This window comes from Vipera ursinii, assembly GCF_947247035.1.
Source record: "Vipera ursinii genome assembly, chromosome: 5".
In the NCBI taxonomy this organism is placed as follows: domain Eukaryota; kingdom Metazoa; phylum Chordata; class Lepidosauria; order Squamata; family Viperidae; genus Vipera; species Vipera ursinii.
The window spans coordinates 47,072,871-47,091,644 of NC_139518.1; the positions used below are offsets into that span (position 1 = coordinate 47,072,871).

General features: G+C 38.7%; 1 protein-coding gene across 3 annotated transcripts in view; it reads right to left on the reverse strand.

The window, feature by feature from the left end:
- SLF2 (SMC5-SMC6 complex localization factor 2) overlaps nt 1-15,788 on the reverse strand; it is a 31,769-nt gene extending 15,981 nt beyond the window's left edge. For 2 of the 3 annotated variants that reach the window (XR_014492652.1, XM_083363662.1), the window contains exons 1-10: nt 15,598-15,778; nt 14,285-14,332; nt 10,899-10,942; nt 9,192-9,778; nt 7,371-7,428; nt 4,847-5,667; nt 3,395-3,477; nt 1,050-1,154; nt 351-518; nt 163-265 (exon numbers count right to left, since the gene is read on the reverse strand). Coding sequence is in view for 2 of the 3 variants with exons in the window: in XM_083363662.1 (XP_083219788.1) it covers nt 163-265; nt 351-518; nt 1,050-1,154; nt 3,395-3,477; nt 4,847-5,667; nt 7,371-7,428; nt 9,192-9,778; nt 10,899-10,942; nt 14,285-14,332; nt 15,598-15,704 (2,124 nt within the window). In the remaining variant the exon portion in view is untranslated. Of the gene's footprint in view, nt 1-162; nt 266-350; nt 519-1,049; nt 1,155-3,394; nt 3,478-4,846; nt 5,668-7,370; nt 7,429-9,191; nt 9,779-10,898; nt 10,943-14,284; nt 14,333-15,597 lie in introns of all 3 variants that reach the window. The other variant, XM_083363663.1, reaches the window with a different exon arrangement.
- Nucleotides 15,789-18,774: the final 2,986 nt, after the last annotated feature.

Consider the following 18,774-nt stretch of genomic DNA (forward strand, 5'->3'; position numbering starts at 1 on the left):
CTGTATTTGGCAAGTAATCAAGTTCTAGCAACTAAACAGTGAAGAATGGAAAAGTGGAAATAGGCGGTGCAGAAAACTAAGCTAAAGTTGTGAACTAATGATAGTTTATGCACTCTATGTATTTAATTACATCCATCCAATGCAAAATAAAAGATAAATTACCTGAAACATCCATTTTAAAATTGGTACAGGACAAGGAGAATTATGGTAAGTAGATGCAAGTAAGCCTTCAACGGTTACAAAAAGCTGCTGTGTTATTCCAGATCTGCAGAAACAACCATAAATTAAGGTTCCATCTTATATTTTCAAAGTTAGCCTATAAATTCAAACAGTAAAAGATCCATTCTTACCTAAGAAGATAGTTTTCAATCAGATTTTGAGGATGAAAACCAAAGTTTCTCAAATCAAGATTATTCTGGCTGAAGATTTTCCCAGCATTCGCTATTTGAAATATGTTTTCTCCAGGGTGCTGGTCGGGAATAGCATCCTGGTTGAATGAATATCTTTCTATAAATTCTCTGAAAGACAAAATTATATCTGGAAATAAACTAAAAAGAATTTAAAGCACAATAATCTGGATATTAATTCATCTCAGTTTATTGACTTGGATGAGCTTTTTCTTAAGCAGCATGTAGGCAATTCACTTTCAATACAATCCCTTTTTTCCTCCTTTCTAGCTAACTTTAGGATATCCTATAAAGCAATTGCTATGAAAAGAAAGAGGAGAACTTTAGGAGTCAGAGAAACTCAAAGTTCATGTACTGTATTAAAACATTGTGTATGTATGTCTGTATCTGGCTTAGGATGTTGACAAAACTCAGCATGATTACATCAAACCATGGCTGAGCACAATGCATAAATACAGATACCAAATGACAATGTATCCAAACAAGTATAATATAAAAATAATTAAAAAAGCTAAGAAAGGGAATAGATTACAGAAGTCAATATGACAGAGAGTATGAATATGGGTAATAAATATGACTAACCCTAACCCTAACTGTAACAACATGAGAAAGCAATTAGTACACTAAAATCAGAGGACCAACCTATGTTCAGCAGATAATTCACCATCAGTAGACTGATCTTCAGGTTCAGAGTTTATTTCAACTATCTCTTTGACTTGCTGTAACTGGTTCTCTAATTCATCTACCCTGAAATGAGAGATAAAGCTTCTTTCAAAAGAATCTTGATCCCTGATTATAAAAACAAACTTTCCAGCAACTTTATATAACAAGATGCTTCTCCTAATCTTTTAAAATAAAATAAAACAAAATAGTCATGTGGCTACCTAATTTATAAGAATGTATTGTAACATGATGTAGGCACATTTCTGGTCATAAAATAAAAGTGCTAAAACTCATCTCAACCTCACTTTTTTCCTACTGAAAACAGTAAAGCAGGCTTGTCTGCTTTAAAGTGGTAGGACAAACAACCTGTGATACTTTCAGGTACAGAAAGGTGAGAGAGTGAGCTATACAAAAAAACAGAGAAACTGTCCTTCAGGGGAAATTACTGCATTAACCAGCTTCTACAACAAATTGTAAATTATTTTATTCACACATCATTTCTGCAGCTATTACATAATATTTCTACACCCTTTCATAAGGGTCTAAAGATGTGGCTCTGTCAGTTGGCTTGGGGCCCCAGTGGGGGAATAGCAGAGTGGAGGTGGTTGACAACAGATCCCAACTCCCCCCACTCCACCCCTGTGGTTGTGCTTCGTTATCATTGTGGGTTCGGATTTGCTTTTTGAATGGTTGTGTGGTGGTGATGTCATGTGGTGTTATCATGAGTTTGGGTCTGGTATCATTCTTGGTGGTTGGGACTCGTCTGTCAATCAAGGCGGGTTTCCAAATGGTTGGTAGGCGAGAGGTATCATCTCGTTTGTTCATGCTGTGGGGGCGTTTTTCTATCTCAATGGCTTCTCTGATTATTCTGTTGTTAAAATGTTCAATTTTGGCGATAGTTTTGGTTTTTTTAAAATCAATTTCATGTCCCGTGGCTTCAAAGTGTTGGAACAGGGATGAAGTTTGTTCTCCCTTTCTGAGTGAGTTTTTGTGCTCTTCAATGCGTGCACTTATTCTTCTGTTGGTCTGTCCGATGTAGGCACAACCACAAAACAGAAACCTAACTACAGCTGCAACATCAGCCACTTTAAACCCCTCCAAACCACAGAATAAGCAAACTGACACCCACTATAAAAACATGGCACCACCACAAACACGAAGCCGAACAAAAGCAGCACAACTCACCAGCTCAGGTCTAAGGCTGGCAGCTGAGACCAGCCCATCCACTCAAAACACCCCCCCACCCAATCAGAACACACCCACCATTCAAAACACACACCCACCCAATCAGAACACACTTAATCCCCCACCCAATCAGAGCACACCTCCACCCACAGAACACACCCCCTCTGGCAGTTTAAAAAAGAGGAACAAACAGCCACATGCTTCTCCCAGAAGAAGGAAGCAGAAGCCACCAGCCTGATGATGACGGATGGGATTCCGTCGAAACGTCGCTCCTACACCTTTAGTTCTACGCGGGGGGAAAAAAACACACACACACACACACACATATTTTTATGACTGTAAGCCACAGAGTGTTACCCTATGGCAGGGGTAGGCAACCTTGGCTCTTTTGACTCGTGGACTTCAACTCCCAGAATTCCTGAGCCAGCTGGCCAGTCATAAAAGAGGCAAGGTTGCCTACCCACCCTATGGGCAGCCATTAAATTTTATAAGTAAATAAATAACAAATAGGAGTCCTTGGTGCTCTCTGAGCTTGGTTGTGTGCATACAGATGTTTCATTACAGCCCCATACTCATCAGCACTGATGATGTTACCAAGCGTATTGAAATGTCTACAAACAACTAAGCTCAGAGAGTGCCCAGGACTCCATAAACTTATTACTACTGGTAACCTTTGCTTTAGTTTATTATTTATTTCATTCCCCCCCGCCAGTGATAAATCTTTATTATTGTCCTTTTATTTTTTTAAAAGTCTTTCATTAGCCATCCCAAGAAATAAGTTGGAAATATTTGATAACTGCCTTTTTGTGGTAATGTCCCAAGGCCACAAAGAAGAAGATTATCTCTTGCTCTGTCTGCTTGAAAGTATCTTACCTTCAATATCTATATGCTTTTACATTTTCCTGTTTTTTCTTCTCTTTCTAGGCTCCCCCATACTTACGTGAAGTCAAGTCACGTCTTCATCTAAAAATTCATCTTCATCTAACAATTAAGTTTTTCATTATATATGTAAAAACAAAACTTAGCTCAATTGCCAAGAGGCAGGTGAAATGCAAGCTACAGCCAAGACATAATTATGTTATAAACAATAATATGTAATTGTATAAATAAGTATGGACCAGAAAGGTAAGCATGCATACCTCGTTAGCTGTTCCTTCTCTTTCAGGAGATTCTCCAAATGATTCATGAATGAGGCACCACGCTCAATAAAAGGTTTAGAAAGCTGAAGCAAAATTCCATGAAAATCATAAAATATTTTCAGACCACTGGTGGCTATTAAACTTAATATCTAAATTTCTTAGATGTTTATTTGAGAAAACTCTTGAAAGAGCTAGACACACCTGAAAATCAATTATAGTCCTTGACTAATGACCACAATTTAGCCTAAAATTTCCATTGCTAAGGAAGACAGATGTTAAGCGAGTTTTGCCCCATTTGACAACTTTCTTGCCAGTTATTAAGTGAATCACAGCAGTTGTTAAGTTAGTGACATGGTTGTAAAGTAAATCTGGTTCCCCACTGACTTTGCTTGTCAGAAGTTCACAAAAGGTGATCAAATGACCCTGGGACATTGCAGCTGTCATAAATACACACCAGTGTCCAAATTTTGATCACATGACCACAAGTATGCTGCTTATAGTCATAAGGGCGAAAAATGGTCATAAGTCACTTTTTTCAGTGCCACCTAAGTTTGATTATTAAATGAATGTTTGTAGATCAAGAAATACCTATATCTTAAATGTACTAAGTGGAATATCAGAGGGGGAAAAACAGGATCTCTTAAAAAAAATTCTTAGGTTTGTCACAAGTCCTCTAACAGAATCCAACCTATTAACTAAAAAAGTCACTGAGCTAATCACAAGAATAAGTCAATATGGGTTTTTTTCTATGAGGTACAAGTACAAAGTTTCAAAAGTTTCCACCACTAGCACCATTGAGAAATAATTTTCTGACAAATATTGCTTTATATGTTCTGATATCCAAAACTATTCTAATTTGAAAATATCTTCCCTTTTGCAATGGCTTCCTAACATATAATAAAGGTAAAGGTTCCCCCGCACATGCGTGCTAGTTGTTTCCGACTCTAGGGGCCGGTGCTCATCTCCGTTTCAAAGCCGAAGAGCCAGCGCTTGTCTGAGGACGTCTCCGTGGTCATGTGGCCGGCATGACTAGACACCAAAGGCGCACGGAATGCTGTTACCTTCCCACCGTATTGGTCCCTATTTTTCTACTTGCATTTTTACGTGCTTTCGAACTGCTAGGTTGGCAGAAGCTGGGACGAGTAACAGGCGCTGTTACGCGGCACTCGGGATTCGACCCGCTAAACTGCCGACCTTCTGATCGACAAGCTCAGCGTCCTAACCCACTGAGCCACCGCGTTCCTAACACATAATAGATTCAATTAAAAAGACAGATGCTATCTTCATATTATAATGAGGGTTTTCTGGATTTTTTAATGTAAAATTATACCAATATTTAAAAAAATTAAAAAGGCTGGGAGCTGTACAAGTAAAGAATTTGTTTTCATGAGGATGTTTGTACCTATGGTCATTGCACTAGATAGGACTTTTTAACCAAAGACAATTACTTACAGAAGCATTGTGTGTTGTAGAAATGGTGTTTGCTATTTTATCCTTATTCATAGCTTCTTCTGACTTTTTTGCAGCTGGCCTGACACTCTGGAATAGCATTTTTTCGAAAGGGATGAGTGTGTCTTCTTCACTACTGTTCACGCTGCAAACAGAGGCCTCATTATCACTATCAGAAATGCTCTTTAATTTTTGAACTAACTCATATGCTTCATTGTTAGATTTATTTAAGTTACATGAAGAATTAGGAATAGTGTCACAAGTACAATCTTCAAGTGAGACAACACTGTCACTCTCTCCCAAGGAAGATCCACGTTGCTCAGCATTTTTTTCTGAAGGAACTGTAGAATCATTATTTCTTCTTGTTTCTAAATAAATAGGATGAGTAGATGTCTGTAATTTCTTCTTGCTAGTATCTGAAATTTGGATTTGGTCATTTTTATTTATAATGCATCCATATGATTTATTTTCAGCTTCAGATTTATCTACTGAAATAGGCAAGTCACTGCTAGACCAATCTATATCTGCTGGCTGGAAATTCTTGTGAGCAGATATTCTGTGTTTTGAGTAATTAGTATTATGGGGAATTTGCGAACTACCAAGTTTGTGTTTATTTAATGTCTGAACTTCCTGTAAATTTTTCACATTTGTTTTTGATGAAATCCTTTTCCGTTTTTTAGCATGTTTATTGTTAGCTATTCCAAATGAAGGTGTAGCACTGGAATATGCTGTAGGATTGGGCTGGCTTTTTGCGACAATAGTTTTATCAGAGCTTAATCCTGAATGAAACACATTTTTTGAAGCTTGTGCTGAAGAAGACTCATCTGTAAAATAAAAACAAAGTGATGATTACACTGCATATTCCTTCATATTCCACTGCATATTCCATATTAACTATTCAAATGGTCAAAATAATAATGACAGTGATTATTATTTCCTCATTCCTGCATGCACATAAACAAAATGTATACTGTAAGCAGTATACATTTTGAAGCAGTAAACTTCAGGAAATTAAATGTTGTGGGAACTGGGTACTGTATTTGATTCCCTAAAATAGTTCAATACTATTGTTATAAAATTAATAAATTATGAATAGCATGTAAAAAAAATGTTAGGCTATGCATAAAGTTCATAGCTCAAGATGTAAGGGAAAAATGTGAGAGATAAAAAAGTTACAAAACAATATCATTCAAGGTTAGAAGTTAGCATGTTGTGGCGTCCTTGGTGCTGTCTCAGCTTGGCTGTTTACATGTTATCCCTGAAGAGATTACCCACTTGAGTAAACAACCAAGCTCAGACAGTTCAACCTTAAGCTACATATATTCTCTTCTATAAGTATGTAAGTTCCTGTTCTTTTAATGAGTTAAAAAAAATTACAAAGGTTTTTTAATATACATTTTTTATTATATTGTGGGCCGCCTGGAGTCATCCCAAGGAGTGAGATGGGCAGTTCAAAAATGCAATAAATAAATATACTTGAGTTTATAAATGTAACTTTTTACATTTATAGGTCAGGTTAGTATGCAGATGATAATACCCAGTTTTACATTTCCACCATGGGCCAACCAAACAGTGCTGCCAAGAACTCTTCCCAGTGCTTGAGGACTGTGGGGTCCTGAATGGGGGGGAAAGAGGCTTTGGCGCAACCCTAGCAAAACTGGATAGCTGTGAAATATAAAGCCCCTTCCCCCACTAATTCCAGAGGCTCCCTATCTTTAATTCTGCCCGGCATATAATTTATGTGACTTTGAGGGCCAGGCGCTCTGATCTGATAGGCAATTTAAAAGTTCTTCAAACAGTAGGTGGCAACTGTGGGTGGGAGTGGGGAGCTTTGCAAGGGTTCATCTTGTGCAACAATTGCATCCATTCCCAATCCAAAAAAGCCTTACTCATGGCGACTCATGCCTTAGTTCTTTCATCTGGACTTCTGAAACACATCTTAAATGGGGCTGCCCTTGAAGATCATTCAGAAGCTGCAGCTGGTTCACAATACTGCAGCACAGGAGTTTGACATTTCTTGATACATTTATATACCACTGCAACTGAAGGTGATGGTTATCACCTATAAAAGCTCTAGTTGTGGGACCCCTGCTTGGCCCAGCAGATCTAAGCACAGACAGCATGTTCCATGTCCCTGCCATCAAACAGTGCCATGCTATTGCAGGAGTTGTCTTCTTTGTGGCAGCACCTGTCCCATGGAATAACAGCCCTCCAAAAATTGGATTGCTCTAATAGGGTTAAAACTTTCTCAAGGCTCTGAAGACCTGGCTGTAACTCCTAGAATTTGGTGGTTAGATAAGCTCTGCTTTTGATGTGAACATTTTGATTAGAGTGAGGTTTTTTTTCTCTTTAACTTCAGGCTTTGTGAGTTACATATGAATGCACTTGTTTTAATTATTATATGCTGCCCTGAGTTACTGTTGTAAGAGGGGTGGTCATATAATTTACTTGAATAATACCAAGAAGTACTGAGCTAAAATATGTATTTTTAAATCTTATGTTACATCATTTACTTTTATGTTTGTACCTGAAGAAGATTCCAGTGAAACTGAGCTTGAATTTTTTCTTAAGAAATCTTTGGTGTCCTTAAAATAAGAATATACAGAAAAAAAGTTTTAGAATGTACAGGTAAGCTTTTACAGAGTATATATCTTTTCAGTATAGCAGATATTTCAGGATTAAACAGAACTATTACTTTTTATTTGACGCAGTTAAAATATTTATTTTATTTATTTTTATTTTAATAATATTTCTATACCGCCCTTCTCCCGAAGGACTCAGGGCGGTGAACAGGGCAAGAATAAAAATACAGAATTACAAAAATTAAAAAAGGATTAAATACATGCCCACTAAAAACAATCAATACAATATTAAAAACCCCGATAAAACAACAGTAAGAAAAACCCCACCAATCCCCCGTCAGGCCAGGCCGGCTTGTTCGAATAAAAATGTTTTTAGATCGCGGCGAAAGGAGCGAAGATATCACCTGTAGAATAACAGCATCTTAGAAGAAGTAATAGAATAAATAAATTTAGAACTAACAGATACTTTAAAAGATTCAGTTTGTAGAAAACCAATCAAGGTGAAGCAACTTTCTCCTGAGAAAATCATTAAATTGGCCAAGTTCAGAATTTGTACTAAAGATAGCCTGTGTCACAACTGTTAATGTCACACAACATAATAATGTAAAACCCAACTACATTATGGTTTAATACAATTAAAAATCTAATGAACATTTAGAACTTTTTTGGCTTCTGGGTGAAAAAATGGCAGACTAAGACTCTTCAAAGGAGTGGAGACACAACATTGTGCCAAAGATCAGCACTCAGGCATTAAGCCAGACAAGGAAAAGCCTCTTGGGCTCCAGAAGACGACTGCAGAGTGGTAGATTTATGACTTGGAGGGCCAGCTGTAGAAGAAACAAGTTCACAACTGCAGCAGAGCCTGCATTAAGACACTGTGTTAAAGTCTTAATCCAATTAGGATTATAATTATTTTAAAGTTAAAGAGAAAATAATAGCTGTTTCTGGATTGTGCCATGTGGCCAGGAACAAAGAGGCATGCTCTGCTTCCCTAGTGTGAGCTCTGGAAAGCAATCAAGAGCTTGAGTTAAGGAAGTAGAGCAAGCCGTTCCATCTCTGATCTGTGTGGTGCAATCCTGGAATTAGCTACTTCTGGAGTGCCCACAATTCAATGCAGCCAGCCAAAACATGGTAGCTACTTCCAAGATTACGCCACATGGAGCAAACTGACCTTCACTAACCCTAGTTCCTGAGATCTTCAAAAGGTAAGGTGTGGGGCCCAACTGGGTGGGAAGGAGGCCCAAGACCCACAGGAACCCGGGGTGGGGGGAAATAAGCAAGGAGGGGGCACTGCAATATCCCTACAGTCAGTCATAAGGGTGAACGACTGCAGAGGTGCTACAGTGGCCATAATTCTGGATCCAGGTGGTAGTAATTTTGAGGGGTGTTTTCTGCTGTAACTCTCAACTAAGTTACCAGTTTTAGCCCTGGTAGTGCAGTGAATAAAGTGCAGTATTGCAGGCAAAACTTTGTCCATAGCCTGGAGTTCAATCCTGATGGGGTCAAGATTGACTCAGCCTTTTTTTCTTTCAAGGTCTGTAAAATGAGGATCCAGATTGTTGAGGGCAATATGCAAATAATGCTTCTATACTGTAAACTACGCAGAGAGTACTGTAAAGCATTATGGGCGATATCTAAGCCTAAATGCTATTGCTGTAAGTCAATGATTATCTGAATTAATTTGCTATGCAGTTATTATTCTTGCATGAATAGGAAAAATAATTTCTAAAGATTTATTTTCAGAAACAAAAGTGCAGTTTTTTCACCTTCTCTTGTCTCTTTCTGCAAACAGTTCCTAATGATTTTGGAGATGAAGAACTAATTGAACTGTCTTGTGGTAACATGGAATAGACTGGTTTTTGACACTGAGTTTCGTGGCTCTGCTTCTTCAGACTGTTGTTTCCTGAAGTGGAAGCCCATTTATTCAAGCTTGAACCAGTTGTGTCTAGATCTTCATGTTCTGTTTTATGTTGTCTACTACTATTCTCTATTAAATGTGTTCTTGCCTGAACAGGATTGTTCTCATTTCTTTTCAAATTTGTTGTGTAAATATCTTTTAATAGGAAAGAACCGTCAGGTAAGGCATTAGATACAAACAGTTTCCGAACCACAGGTTTTGGATGATTAGCCTTCAATATTTTGCAAACACCATTTTCTGGACTGTTTTTTTTCTCTGACTTAGCCTTTCGGAATAAAGCATCAATTATTGGGCTTCTGCCTGATGGTGAACAAGGCAATGTCTTCTTTCTATTTTGCTTTGAAGAAGATATGCTTTTTTTAAGATGGTCTACACATGAACCTGTATGTTCAGCATGTCCATTTCCTTTTTCTGGAGAGCACAACACAGTTCTGTCTTCATTAATACATGTAAAAGAAATGAATAACAAATTCAATAAACTTAAATTCTATAAACTTAAATTAATCATACACAATTTCTAGAATCTTATGGAGCATTCCAATGACCAGTCTGTCTCAAGACTATTGATAATTAATTTTTTGACATTTATTGAAATATATATATGTCTTTGAGTGAGATTATTTGAACAAGGGATTAAAACTGTATCACCTGCTAGATTTTTGAGAGGAATATCCCTCCCAAAACATTGTTTGGAATCTCTTTAGATAAGATTAAATCTTTCCAAAAGAATCAAGAGCATGCAAGATCCCAGTAATGGGTTCTTGAAGTCAAGAAATGTTGCTTGTGTATGGTCTAAGTCATGCAATTGAATTATATTTCACAGCAAGAGACATATCAGTTATAAGAATACTCACTGCTTAATAGTACCAATAAGTATTTTGCAGGTAAGAGAACACAGCATTTCAACTGAAATAATAAGAGAGACACTGCCATCCGTGTAGATATATTTTCAGGCAATGTATTTTCTCTGGATATTTTGGATGGCAACACTCAATCTCAACTAGCATGAGCAGTTGTAGATAATAGGAAATGTGGATTAAAGGACAAACGCAGTAATTTAGTAAGTATTCCAGTCTTGGGACAGCTATTCCTGTGCACTATTATTAGCAAGTTTTTTTTAGATCTTTCAAGTCACTGAGCCTTGGAAATTTAATTACCTATATAACAGCATAATTCCATCCTAACGGTCAATAGAAGTGTCATTTGTTTTCACCACTCCTCAGAAAATATGATCACAAAAGGGAATGGAACTTTCGTGATATTGGTGGGAGAGGAGAAGAAGCAGAGGAATACACCAATCAGGGACTGTAATAATAGCAGTCCAGACCAAATACCTCACCATCACAGCACCCAACGTGAAGGAAAGTGGCTAAATCTGGAAAAATATTTCTTAAGCCGGCTTCATTTCCAGTCCATTTCATGAGAGATAAGCAGCTGAAGACTGCTGTTCATAAAATCTCTATGAATCAATAAACACTACCAACAAGCACAGAACATTATCTTATCATTATCATTACCAAAAGACACACTTGTATCTGAAAGAAACATTGCTTACCTGGTTTGGGAGTTGGTTTGAAAAAGTCAGTAATACATTTGCTTCTATAATAATAATAAAAAGAAACATAATAAAAACTTAGCAATGTTTGGAAAGGACATTTTAAAACACACAGTAAGTTGTCTTTCTCTATCAGATCTTTCTAGATGTACTGGAATCATATTTCCCATCAAGTCCAGCCAGCCAATGTAAACTGAAGGAGGATGATTTACTGCCAGGAAGTCAACAGATGACAACTCAAGTTGAATTATAGGAACACAGCAATCTTTAGCATGCTGAGTATTAACAAACAATACAGCTCTCTTATCAGACTGAATGAGATGTAATATTGTAACAGACTACTGATATTACAGCTTTGATTAAGTAACATGGACTCTTGCCACACATGTGGCAATCACGATCATCCCCAGTTAGGGTAAATATAGAATATTTCCTGTACTATAGCCTTAGTTCTGATTTCCAAATTCTAATTTTGGAAATCTTTGTTTTATTTTATTTTATTTATTGATATTTATATCTGAAAAGCAGTTTAAGAATTGGAGTGCAAGAATAAAAATTAGATCTTTGTTCAGAATAGCCTACCACACTGATATTTCGCTTTCCCTATTTCAACATTCAACTTTGGTTCACTTGTTTGAAGGAAAATTATTTGCCTTTGCTTCTAAGGCAGGGATGACCAAATACACCTTATGTAGAATTTTCTATCCCAACAGAGATTTTGGAGGAAGGAATGTCAAAGTAATAAATGAAAACAATTTATCAAACAATGGAAACTTGTTTTTTTAAATTTATTTCTTAGAGTATACAAGATGTTCTAAAGTATTTGGTTTGGGAAACACTTTGTAAAATTAAGAGCACATAAGTAAATAGTTTTGAATACAGCTTATCTAACAATATGCTGTTCCAATTCATAAGGACTTCAGATACGTCTTCTGCTCCATATAGCTCATTGTGTATTTTTTTTCCTTGATTCACTGTTTATACAATGCTACAGTACCCGCTCTTCGTTATATTTTTATGCACACCTTATTACTCAGAGCCAGCATGTGGTTTGGCAAAACTGTACATGAAAATACGTTATTATTATTGGCTGTGAGTAAAAACCTTTGTTTTTGTGAGTTGATATAATTCATTTTGATATCGGGTATTTAAACTGTTCTTGGATAAATTTTGGAATGAGGCCTCTTATTATTCTGATATTCAATATTCCTTTCTTTGAGATCTCTCTTAGCCAGAGTAAATCTGAGGAATGCCTTAAAACATTTGTATCCTGTCCAATTATTGATCTTCTCTGGTGAGATTTCCACCACAGAGCTTAAACCATGACTTAGAACTTAGCGAGGAACAAAAATCACTTTTGGCCCTGCTATTTTGAATATTCTGGGATTTGTGGTTGCACTGTAACAACTGAATTGTAATAACAGAAGAAACAGGAAAAGAAGGAAGAAAGCAGCAGCAACATGAAGACATAGAGTGCAACTATAGAGATTAAAGCATTATCCTGCCTACAAGTATTCTACAGAAATAGATAACAGATATTGTGAAGGGTATTCCCTTTTTTTGGTAATAATGCTTCATCATTCTTGTAATATTTTAATTTGTAAAGGTGGGAGGACTTTTTAGAATGCTGCACAATCCCTACTTGTAGAAATATTTTGCTTGATTTGTGCAAAAAGCAGCAAACGCCAGTGTAACCTTTTGCAACAAACTACTCCAATGTTTGCTGCTGATGGTTTATTTATAAAAACTGGATTCAACATGGAAGTAACTGGAACATACAACTATAATACATCCAACATACCACCTTACTATAATTCTCACAACTAAGTTAAAACCAAACGCTTTCCGGAAACAAGTAAGTGCTGTAATGAGTCTTGGACAAGTACTAAGCTCACAGATTATGACTGAATTTGAAACCATACATACTGTAGCACCAGCTGTTGTAAGTTTCTACTTTGCTTCTGAAGTCTTTAGGATTGAATATATCACATACACTATACCATGCACATTTCCCATTCTATACTGAAAATGATACATTATTAATATAAATGTATTGCCGACAAACAATATCTGATTTGGTGTTTCTATCATTTTTTTAAAAAATGTTTTCTTTCTACCAATTGTAAGAATAGCCAGAGTACAAACTGAAATTAGGAAGAACTGAAGTACATTACAGCAAAATTCCTAGTGTGTCACACACTGAAAAATGTTGTAGAATAAAACGGTCATATCATATGAGATTCCATTCTTAAAACTGAATAAGAAAATCAGGAATAAACAAGATTTTAATAAACCCATCACAATGTTACTTTGTTTTACTGCTAAATTTAACTGATATAAACTGTATTAATTACAAACACCTCATCAGATGGCTTAACTGCTAGGCTAACTTATATTAAAGAAAATACACTAATTGCCACTAATAGTTTAATTTAGGATATATTCCAGACTAGTGGTTTCCTAGCTGCTTGACAGCTGAGGGACCAACACATACACAGCCTCAAGGAAACGTTTGTGTTCTATGTGTAAAATAAAAGGCAAAGCTTCACCTGGCACCAGTGAGTTTATGGAGTAATGACTAAATGTACCAAATATGAGGAGTAAATCACATTCCTTTTTTTAAAAAAAGTATTATATATAGCTTTAATACTTCCTAGCCTTCTCCACATGTGCCGTGTTCCCTCAATTGCTGTGTATTCATACCCAATGGTTGGGATCAAATGATGCATTAAATCAAATCCCGACAAACCATATTATGACTTAGCTCACCTATATAATTCCTTGAGAATAAGAAACAGCATATTTTTCAGCCCTCTACTTATTGGTTACATTTCCCTCAAATATTAAGTAGTGCCAATGAAGTACTGCAGGGCATTCCATGTCAACAGTGCCAAAATTATACCATTAAAATTATACCCAAAGCTGCATGGGTATGCCCAGAGGTTCTACCTCCCATTAGTATACTTTTTTTATCATAACAGAATTTAGAATTATATGGTAAGATTTAGTCTGCTTTGAATTTATGAAAAAAAACACCTCCCAAACTAACCAGGAAAACTTTCATTGATCATGCCAACTACTTGTATGCACTTTCCTTCTACCTTTAGTTCAGCATCTACCTTTTGTAGACATCCTTTACATGTCTCAGGCAATTCTAAAGCACTTTAAAATATTAAGCTTGCCTTTCAGAATATCATCCAATATTTGGCAATTTTCAGATTAGCTATACAGTGTGAAAAGTTTCTTTTTCTCATCTGCTAAGCTTGTATGCCGCCCTGAGTCTTCGGAGAAGGGCGGGATATAAATGGAATTAAAATAAATAAATAAATCTGAAAGCTAGAAAAGATTTTATATAATCTCAAAGGAAGAGAAAGGAAACGCATTACTCTTGCAGGTAGAGAACAGCATCTTCTTCTCCAGAGTCCATTTTCTGTCTGTGCAACAGAGTGAGAAATGGAACTTTTTAACTATTTTGTACAGAACTATTTTTTCCCTTTATAGTCACACTGCTGCTCTTCCATATGGCGATTGCTAGTTTGTGCAAATTTCTGGGGCTACATACTAGCAGTACCTCTTTCTGTTTGCAACCCTATTGCTGGTATTCAACTTTCAATGTATCCATTTATTTCCCCCCCCCTCCCCGTGAAGTGGTTTCTCCTCAGGTAAGGCTAACTGCAAAAGCAAAGAGCCATTCCTTGCAAGCATCATCCCAAATGGAAGATCCCAGCAAAAGTTTGTCCCTCTCCCCCCAACCCCAAATTCTTTAAGGATTGGAACGTTTTCTGTCAGATAATCCTTTCAAGATTAAGATAGGCAATAAACGTCCTACACGACTTTTTTTTTTAAAGGGAAGCCTATAAACCACTCAAGGACGCGGCTTACAGGAATTTGTTCCACTTGAACAGAATAGAATAGAGCTGGATCTTGGAGGCCTTCTAGTCCAGCCTCCTGCGCAAGTAGGAGAACCTATACCAGTGATGGCGAACCTTTTAGAGACAGAGTGCCCTAACTGCAACCCAAACCCCACTTGTGTATCATCGGGTGCTGGGTGGGCATGGCCCATTGGGTGGGTGTGGCTGCCGTAGTAACAGGAGACTGGGTGAGACTAAAAAGTTCAATCAATCAATTCCAAGTTTGCGAGATCTTTTTTTTCCCCCACCCCGAGAAGTTGAAAGTAATTGAACCTTTTTTTTTTTTTTGCACACGGCGGTGGAGGCCTAAACCGAAAAGGTTTTATAAAACCCAGCTGAAGGCCTAGGACTCTGCGTGCCACCTGTGGCGTGCCATAGGTTTGCCACTACGGACCTATACCATCTCAGACAAGTGACTGTCTACCTCTTCTTAAAAATCTCCAGAGATGGAGCACCCAAGATTTCTGGAGGCAAGCTGTTCCACTGGTTGATTGTCCTCACTTAAATCCAGGCTGCTTCTCTCTTTTGATCACTTTCCAGCCATTGTTTCTTGTCCTGCCCTCTGGCGCTTTGGTGAAAACTCCCCTCTTCTTTGTGGCAGCTCCTCAAATACTGGAGTACTGCTCTCGAGTCTCCCCTATTTCTTCCTTTTCTTTAGACTAGCCAAACTTCATCCGGCTTCACCGAACAACACATTCCCACCCCCTAACCCAGGGGTAGGCAGGCAACCTCGGCTCTTTTATGACTCGTGGACTTCAACTCTGATGGGAACAGTCACTCCCACGTACCTGGTATCCGCGGCCCCGCGGCCCCCCGACTGGCGATGCTGGCTGGGAGAAGGCGCGGGAAGGCTAAGCTGCGCCTGGCGCCCGCTCCCATTACAATTCTGGGTCATGTTTCCAAATGCAGCCGCCCGCCTCGGGGCTGAAAGGAGTAATAGTTTGCAGGCTTTCGGTTCTCCATTGCACAACACCGCGGGCGAAAGGGAGAGGCGGAGGGGGCGTGGTGTTCCTGAAGCGGCACTAGGATTGGTCGACCTCGGGGAAGGGTGCTCCGGTCCACGTGCCGACCTCGAGGAATAGAAAAATACAGAAAGCCCGAGCGCTCCTCGGATTGGTTGCTACTCCCAGCCAACTTCGAACTCTGCGTCGTTACGTAGCTCCTGCTTGGCTTACACGGGGCGTTCCTATGGGGCGGGAGAGGGAAATGGTTGAAATTGGAGCCTTAGCGGCTTTCCGGTGGCCGCGCTTCTAATAGGCTGGCGGAAGAGCGCGCGCTGCAGGCCAAAGCTTCTCGGATTCACGCCAGCCAGATAAGGGAGGGAAAAAAGCGCCGCGCGCATGCGTGCAGAGGCCCTCGGCGTTGGGAAAGGGGAGAAAGAGAGAGGGATGAGATAGGCGGCGTTCTCTCTCAGCAACGCAGGGATAAATAACAAATAAATAAATAAGGGTGGGTAAATATGCCATCCCAAATGGCAACTTAGCGGCAGAACATTGCAACCGCCCATTAGTCGTAAAGAGTCGTTAGATTTATTATCAATTACCAGAATAATAATAATAATAATAATAATAATAATAATAATAATAATAATAATAATAATAATAAACCTTTATTGTCAAAGTACAACATGTGTACATTGAGATTAGCTGAGCCCCCCCCCGTGCTCTCTCCCCCCAACACAGTGACAACAAACCCTCCATCCCACCACACTATGTGAACCAACTACACCACACACCGGCCTCCCAAGTCAATTCTGCATGAGATTATGTCCCATTTAAAAACCTAACAGCCCACGGATAAAAGCTATTTTTCAGCCTGTTGGTACGGCTGGCTATATTCCTATATCTCCTACCGGATTGGTAGGAGAGTAAAGAGATAGCAGCAGTAACAGGAATTGACAGCCACCGGCTACATTTTTTTTTCACCCAACACGCTAATTTAAGGATTCCTAAATTAATCCATTGTCTGAAACTGCACAAAAGACTATTTCATCTATTTTATGTTAAATTTATTAGAGCCACCTGGCTCCCATCATGGTTCTTGAGGGGGCATGCCATGGGCTCCTTTCTCAATGAAGCAGTTAGGTTCAGCTTCATATCACCTCCTGGGTGGCCATCAGCCAGAAGTGGCATGGATACAATAAATAAATTAGCCACCTAGACCAGGGGTAGGCAACCTCGGCTCTTTTATGACTCGTGGACTTCAACTCCCAGAATTCTGGGAGTTGAAGTCCATGAGTCATAAAAGAGCCGAGGTTGCCTACCCCTGACCTAGACGATTCTTAACTCTTTAGGAGTTACAGATTCAAACTTACTCCATGTAACCACATAAGACTTCTCTTCCACGTATGCCAGTTCCTTGTATGTAACAATGTACAGCCTTTATATAGTTTTTCATAACCCCACTTACAGCTTTAGAACTCCCCTGGAATGCCTGGATACAAAAAATCTTGGCCCTTTTTGCATTTCTAGGAGTTTGGGGATGCCTAACCTCACCTCTTAAAATTCCTCAATACAGCTGTTCTGTCAGGCTGATTTTTCCAGACTTTAAGGGCTATAAAAGGACAATGGGTATTTTACCCATTTAATATTCCAAACACACAAAGGCTTACAGTGTAGATCTACCTACTCCAGTGATGTAACTGTAGGACTAATGTAGCTAGTTTTAGCCACAAAAACCTCATTTTGCTGAAAAACTGTCATGTTTCTGTCTCATTTCTGGGCCTCACATCCTGGCCCTAAAATTCCCTGAAGGCTTTGTAATAGCTTTATGAAAGAACCATCCTGAAGGAGGAGAACAATGGAAACAAGATTGGACCCTCTTCTTACTGTAAACAGGTTAGTTAGAATGTGCTGAACTCCTCTTTTCTTCTGGCAGATAAATGAGCTAGAAAGTTTGCATACTTAATTAGCAGCCTTATCAGGTAGGGACAGAAGGACCTCTAGAGGAGCGTGAATGGGTTGTTGCTTGTTGCCTATGGCTTAATCGGCCCTGCAAATACTACAATATTTTATACACCTTTGTTTTTCAAAAGTGTATATAAGTTATGCTAATTGAGTACTAGGGACACGGTGGCTCAGTGGGTTAAGATGCTGAGCTTGTCGATCAGGTTGGTTTGGCGAGTCAAATCCTGAGTGCCGCGTAACAGAGTGAGCGCCTGTTACTCGTCCCAGCTTCTGCCAACCTAGCAGTGTGAAAGCACGTAAAAATGCAAGTAGAAAAATAGGGACCACTCCAGTGGGAAGGTAACAGCATTCTGTGCGCCTTTGGCGTCTAGTCATGTCGGCCACATGACCACGGAGACGTCCTCGGACAAGCGCTGGCTCTTCGGCTTTGAAACAGAGATGAGCACCGGCCCCTAGAGTCAGAAACGACTAGCACGCATGTGCGGGGGAACCTTTACCTTTGAGTACTGGGGCTTCTCAACTTGTGATGAAGTCCCCAAGAGCACACCTCTTTGTGCTGTACAGAATAAACAGGTTTCAGTTTTCCTCCTTGTGTGTTAATTGGCTACTTTGCACTAGGGAAAAACAAACCCAGCATTTTACTGGGCCAGTCGTGGTTTGACCATCGTAGTGACATAACGGCAGGTTGTCCTCTCCTGCTTTAAAAGGCTATTTGCCAATAATAGGAATATTAGACCCCTTTTTTACTTCCTGCAGGTATCCTCAATGACTCACTTAACCTGTCTGAAAATAACAAACTTAAATGTTTATTTATTTGCCAGATAACATATTATAAATGTTAATTCCAAATTAGAAGATACTTTTAAAAAGTGTAGGAAGTCAGCACCCACCCTCCTAGAGGAGGAAATATTTTGGGGGATATTGAGAAAGGCAGAATATTATACTTCCCCAAAGTAATAATAGGAAAATCTTATAAACCAGCCCCCCAGTCTCCCTGCCCCAAGTAGAAACTCAGGAAACCACCTTTTAAAAATGCAGATTTGATAATCCTATTCAGAA